At 50.3% G+C, this 4,705-nt stretch overlaps 1 protein-coding gene across 1 annotated transcript; it reads right to left on the reverse strand.

Moving 5' to 3' along the window:
- On the reverse strand, positions 940-3,096 carry LOC110435249 (cytochrome P450 94B3-like). Its single transcript, XM_021460658.1, has one exon. It carries the CDS (start codon positions 2,766-2,768, stop codon positions 1,197-1,199), a length of 1,572 nt encoding a protein of 523 aa, XP_021316333.1. The 5' UTR covers positions 2,769-3,096; the 3' UTR covers positions 940-1,196.

Below are 4,705 nucleotides of genomic sequence, written 5' to 3' on the forward strand. Positions count from 1 at the left end.
GCACCGTCAAACATGATGGATCGGAGCTAGCTAGCTAGCTCGCACTCTCGCCCTTGGCTGGCTGGCTCAGCCGGCCCGGCCGGCCTGGCTAGCTTAGCTTAGCTTAGCTTGGTCATGGTTCTTTCCACAACGTGCGTGTGCGTGCGTGTGGCTTCCGGTTCCTGCAACGGCGACGGCTAACTTTCGTCGTGGGCACGCGCGTCCGTCCTTCAACTAACACCCTTAATTATGCGCATAATTATTCTTAGCAAACAGGCCCGTCAACTTTCCACAACTCACATCACGCACGCTACTAGTCCATCGTCGTCTTCTCTCTTTGCATCGCAAACTAAAAGAAACCTGCAATTGCGCGCACATGGCGAAAACATGCATGCGTTCAGCAAAAGGCCAGTTTGTCCTGGCCCCCTAAAAAATATATACATATATAATAATAGTAGCTAGCTAGCTAGTTGGTGAAACACATCTCTCAAGACCGATAGATGACAACGTTTTCGGGCACGTTTGATTTTATTTTGATTCCAAGACCCGTGTTTAGTACAGTAATTTTTAAGAATTTGATGCCAGTCCGGAGTCCCTGTATGCGTAGCGTAGTATGCAGTGAACTTTGTGGGGGTAGAAATAAGAGAGAGATATATATTATATATATAAATAAATAAATAAAACGTGTTGGATCGGAGTGGTCGTCTACTATACCAGAGCGAGCGAAATATACTCCATATTATTCATCGTGCTTGCCATGATCAGCAAACTTGTTACGTCTTCTCGAAGTTGATCTTACACCCACATGCATGATCCATCCAATTCGTGATGTGGACAATATATTTATGTTTATATATATATATATATATATTGATTGATAAGATAGATACAATTGATTGTTTGTGAACAGAAATAATGGTTTATTATTATTATTATTATATACATATATATGTGCGTATCTTTGCTGGATAGCTGCAAATATGTATGCTTGCTGTGTATCTCTTTCATATGATGATGATGATCCATATCGTACAAAAGTGTACACTGCTTGTCTGTAATAAGCAGCAAAAACAGTACGTGGCGTCCTCATGAATTTTAATTTCAATAACAACACTAATGGAGTATAGTAGGAACTAAACAATCCTGATTTCAATTTGTCGTACTTACATGAGGAGTGTTAAGTATTTTACTGGCCGGGGATGGGATGGGACGAGTATTCAATTCGAATTCCCAGACGACGCAGCTGCAGCGGCGGCAATGGGTGGTTCCCGTCTGCTCCTCACCGTCACGTTGAGCCCGCCCGCCATGTGCGCCGTCATCAGGGGCACGAACACCGGCACGCGGCCCTCGTCGACGGGGACGAGCTCGAACCGGCGGAGCACGGTGCTGGCCACGAACTTCATCTGCACGAACGCCATCTCCTTGCCCAGGCACGTCCGTGGCCCCGCCTGGAACACCGGGTACTTGAACGGCGATACGCCGGCGGCAACCGCGGCGGGGGGAGGCGTCACGTTGTCCTCGGGCAGGGACAGCCAGCGCTGCAGGCTGAACTCGGCGGCGTCGGCGCCCCAGATGGACTCCATCCGCCCCATCCCGTACTGGAAGTAGGTGACGCGGTCACCGCGCTCCACGCGGGTGCCGTCGGGGAGGACGTCCCCGGCCGCCGCGTGCTTCGAGTCCCACGCCACGGGCGGGTACAGCCGCATGGTCTCGCACAGCGCGGCGTGGAGCACGCGCATCTTGCCCTGCCCGCCAGCGGCGTGGCTGCCGCCCGTGGCCGTGGTGATGTCCCACAGGACCTCCCGCTCCACGTCGCGGTGGCGGGTGAGCAGCCAGAAGAACCACGTCAGCGCCGACGACGTGGTGTCGCGCCCGGCCATGATGAAGCTGATCACCATGTCGCGGATCGCCTCGTCGGGGTACCCGCATTCGATCATCCGCGACAGCAGGTCGCTCCTCCCGCCGGCGTTGACCTCCTGCAGCTGCTGCAGGCCGCGCTCCTTCTTGCGGATGTGGATGAGGTCCATGACGGCCTCGTGGATGACCCTGATCTCCTCGCGGAGCCGGCGCTCGGAGCCCACGTCCAGCGCGCGCTTCGCCTTCCACACGGCGGCTACGGGGGCTGCGCCGCGCCTGGCGATGATCCCGGCCGCCGCGTCGAACGCCGCGGCCAGCCTGGGCGCCTCGGGCAATGCCGGGTCCAGGCACCCGGGGTCAACGCCCAGCGACACGCGGCAGATGACGTCGAAGGAGAAGCGGCGGAGCAAGTCCTGCATGTCAACCACGCCGCCGCGCGCCGCGGCCAGGGACAGCGCCGGGACGAGCCGCTCCCGCGCCTCGTCCTCGAGCACGGCAAACTCCAGGTCCCGGAGCGCGCGCGCCGAGAACTCGTGGCTCACCAGCTTCCGCTGCGCGTACCACAGCTCGCCGTCAACGTTGAAGATGCCTGTACCGAGCAGGTCGCCGAGGATGTCGGTGAAGGGCTTCCCCTTGGGGTAGTTGCCGAAGTTGCTCTTGAGGATGTGCTCCACGTTGGCCGGGTTCGCGGTCACCACGGTCCGCCGCGCGCCGAGACGGTCCACCACGATCGTCTGCGTCGGCGACGCCGCCAGCAGCTCGGTGTACCAGTCCAGCAGCCGCCACCGGTTCTGGTAGAAGGCGATCAGGCACCCAATCATCGGGTAGCTCCTGGGCCCGCTGCCATGGCTGAAGCCGGACCTGAATCGGACGCTGTACAAGAGGAGGAGGAGGCAGCATGCCGCTAGCCACAGCGTGTAGAGACAGATCATGGTGATGGTGTAGTACTTGCAACAAGAATTCTTTCTAGTGAGGGGACGTACGGCCGGGAATTCTAGTGAGGGAGGTAGCACCTAGGACTTGAGAGAAAGCATAGGAGAGACCGTGCACACTATTCGGCGATATATATATGTATATATATGCGTGGCCGGGATATAGTATGATGGTACGGTGGAGAGGGGGAGGGGCCGGTGCGAGGTCGGCAGGGTCGCCATTGGAGGTCCATGCCTCCTCCTTCTCCTCCTTGGGGTGGGGGGTCCTTGTTAATGCCCACGTTTTAGTAGAGGGGGAGCTGCTGGTGACGAGAGAGGGAGGTGACCGGGCCGGGTGGGAAGCCAGGCCAGGTCTCCGGCCGCTTGTTTTGTCTGGCCGGGGAGTGGGGGGGTTATGGGAAGCTCTCTATTTGCGTTTGGCGTCGACGTGTCGACCGGATGTTTGCTCTTTTGGAAATCGATTTCACAAATAATTCGTCTTAATGTCATAAATGCGTATATAGCTGATATCGACTTGTATTTATGTTCTGCCCGGGTTGCTTGGATTCGACTTGATGGAAAAGAACTCGATTCTTATTATTGCAATGATTTGTGGCATAAATTGAAATGTTCTTATTACCATTCCCAAACAAAATTCCGTGGATTACACAGGTTAATAGAGGATCTCCAAGAGCTTTTGTTTTTAAATCTACTCTCTAAATTACCATTTAGAGAGTTATTTGAGTAAAAATCATTTTTTATATCACTAGTATACAGAAAAACTATACATGAGGTTCCCAACCTCTTTCCACAGGCGGATTGAAGAACCGCATGCGCTAGGTGCCTGTGGAAAATCAAGAGTTTCCACAGGCGGGTAACCTAGAACCGCCTGTAGAAATCCATTTCTATAGGCGGTTTAATTATGCCACCCCCTGTAGAAATATATTTTCTACAGGCGGTTCAGTTATGCCACCCCGCCTGTAAAAATGTATTTTCTACAGGCTGTTCTCATTACATAACCGCCTGTGTTAAAATTTTTAAATCTCCCGTCAATTTCTAAATTTTTCCACCAGACCCTATTTTTTATTTTATATTTTAATATGTACATAATATATATATACATAATATTGAAACTACTAAAGCCTAGAGATCATGTCAACCATTGGAACATGCAATTCATTTGTATATATACTGTTATTTTATACATAAGGTTACATTAATTACAAACATGATCACACATTTTTCTGTTTACATGCATCATCAGAGGTTTCACCTCTGAAACCTCTGCTCTAATAACCAGATCGAGTTAGCTTTAGCCTACTAATCTCCCTTAGCGCTCTGTATTCAGGCTTTGCCATGACGCTGGTCCGATCGTGATATTTCCCTTCGCTGGGAATGACTTCTCTCAACATGAATTTGCAGAGGTCCTCAACTATGTTGTATAAAGTGGCTTCACTCATGCTCTTCGCATTTTGAAAGTCTTTTTGCTGCATAGGAAGTTAGAAAACATCATATATTTAAAGTTCATAATACATAACTAATAACATTAATTACTTAGAGCATTAATTACCTTATAAGGGATAGTGATATATCTTCCGCCCTCTCTCATGAAATCACAAACGTAGAATTCACAGTGGACCGATCCGGATGGTTGCTTGTAACACTATATAATGAAAAAGAGCATATTTGTGAGTTGCAACATCATCCTATGCGTATTCTATGTAAATTGCGAGAATAACTTTGTAAACTTTCATACGTACTGGCCACTTATAAAAGAATCTTAAAGGCTGCCCCTGTATTCCTGACTCGCACCTTCCCCCTTTAATCTTATAATACCTATAGGCCCTATGATATCAAAAATATTCTGCAAGTTATTATCAAACTCTTATAAAATTATGTATGCATATTTCACTTGCTTACCATTCCAAGAGAGTAATGAATGGTGCATAAGTTGTTGG

This window comes from Sorghum bicolor, chromosome 5 (assembly GCF_000003195.3).
Source record: "Sorghum bicolor cultivar BTx623 chromosome 5, Sorghum_bicolor_NCBIv3, whole genome shotgun sequence".
NCBI lineage: Eukaryota > Viridiplantae > Streptophyta > Magnoliopsida > Poales > Poaceae > Sorghum > Sorghum bicolor.

Excerpts from the sequence above, each read along its gene's own strand:
- LOC110435249 (XM_021460658.1), bottom strand. The coding sequence starts at position 2,768 with ATGATCTGTCTCTACACGCTGTGGCTAGCGGCATGCTGCCTCCTCCTC.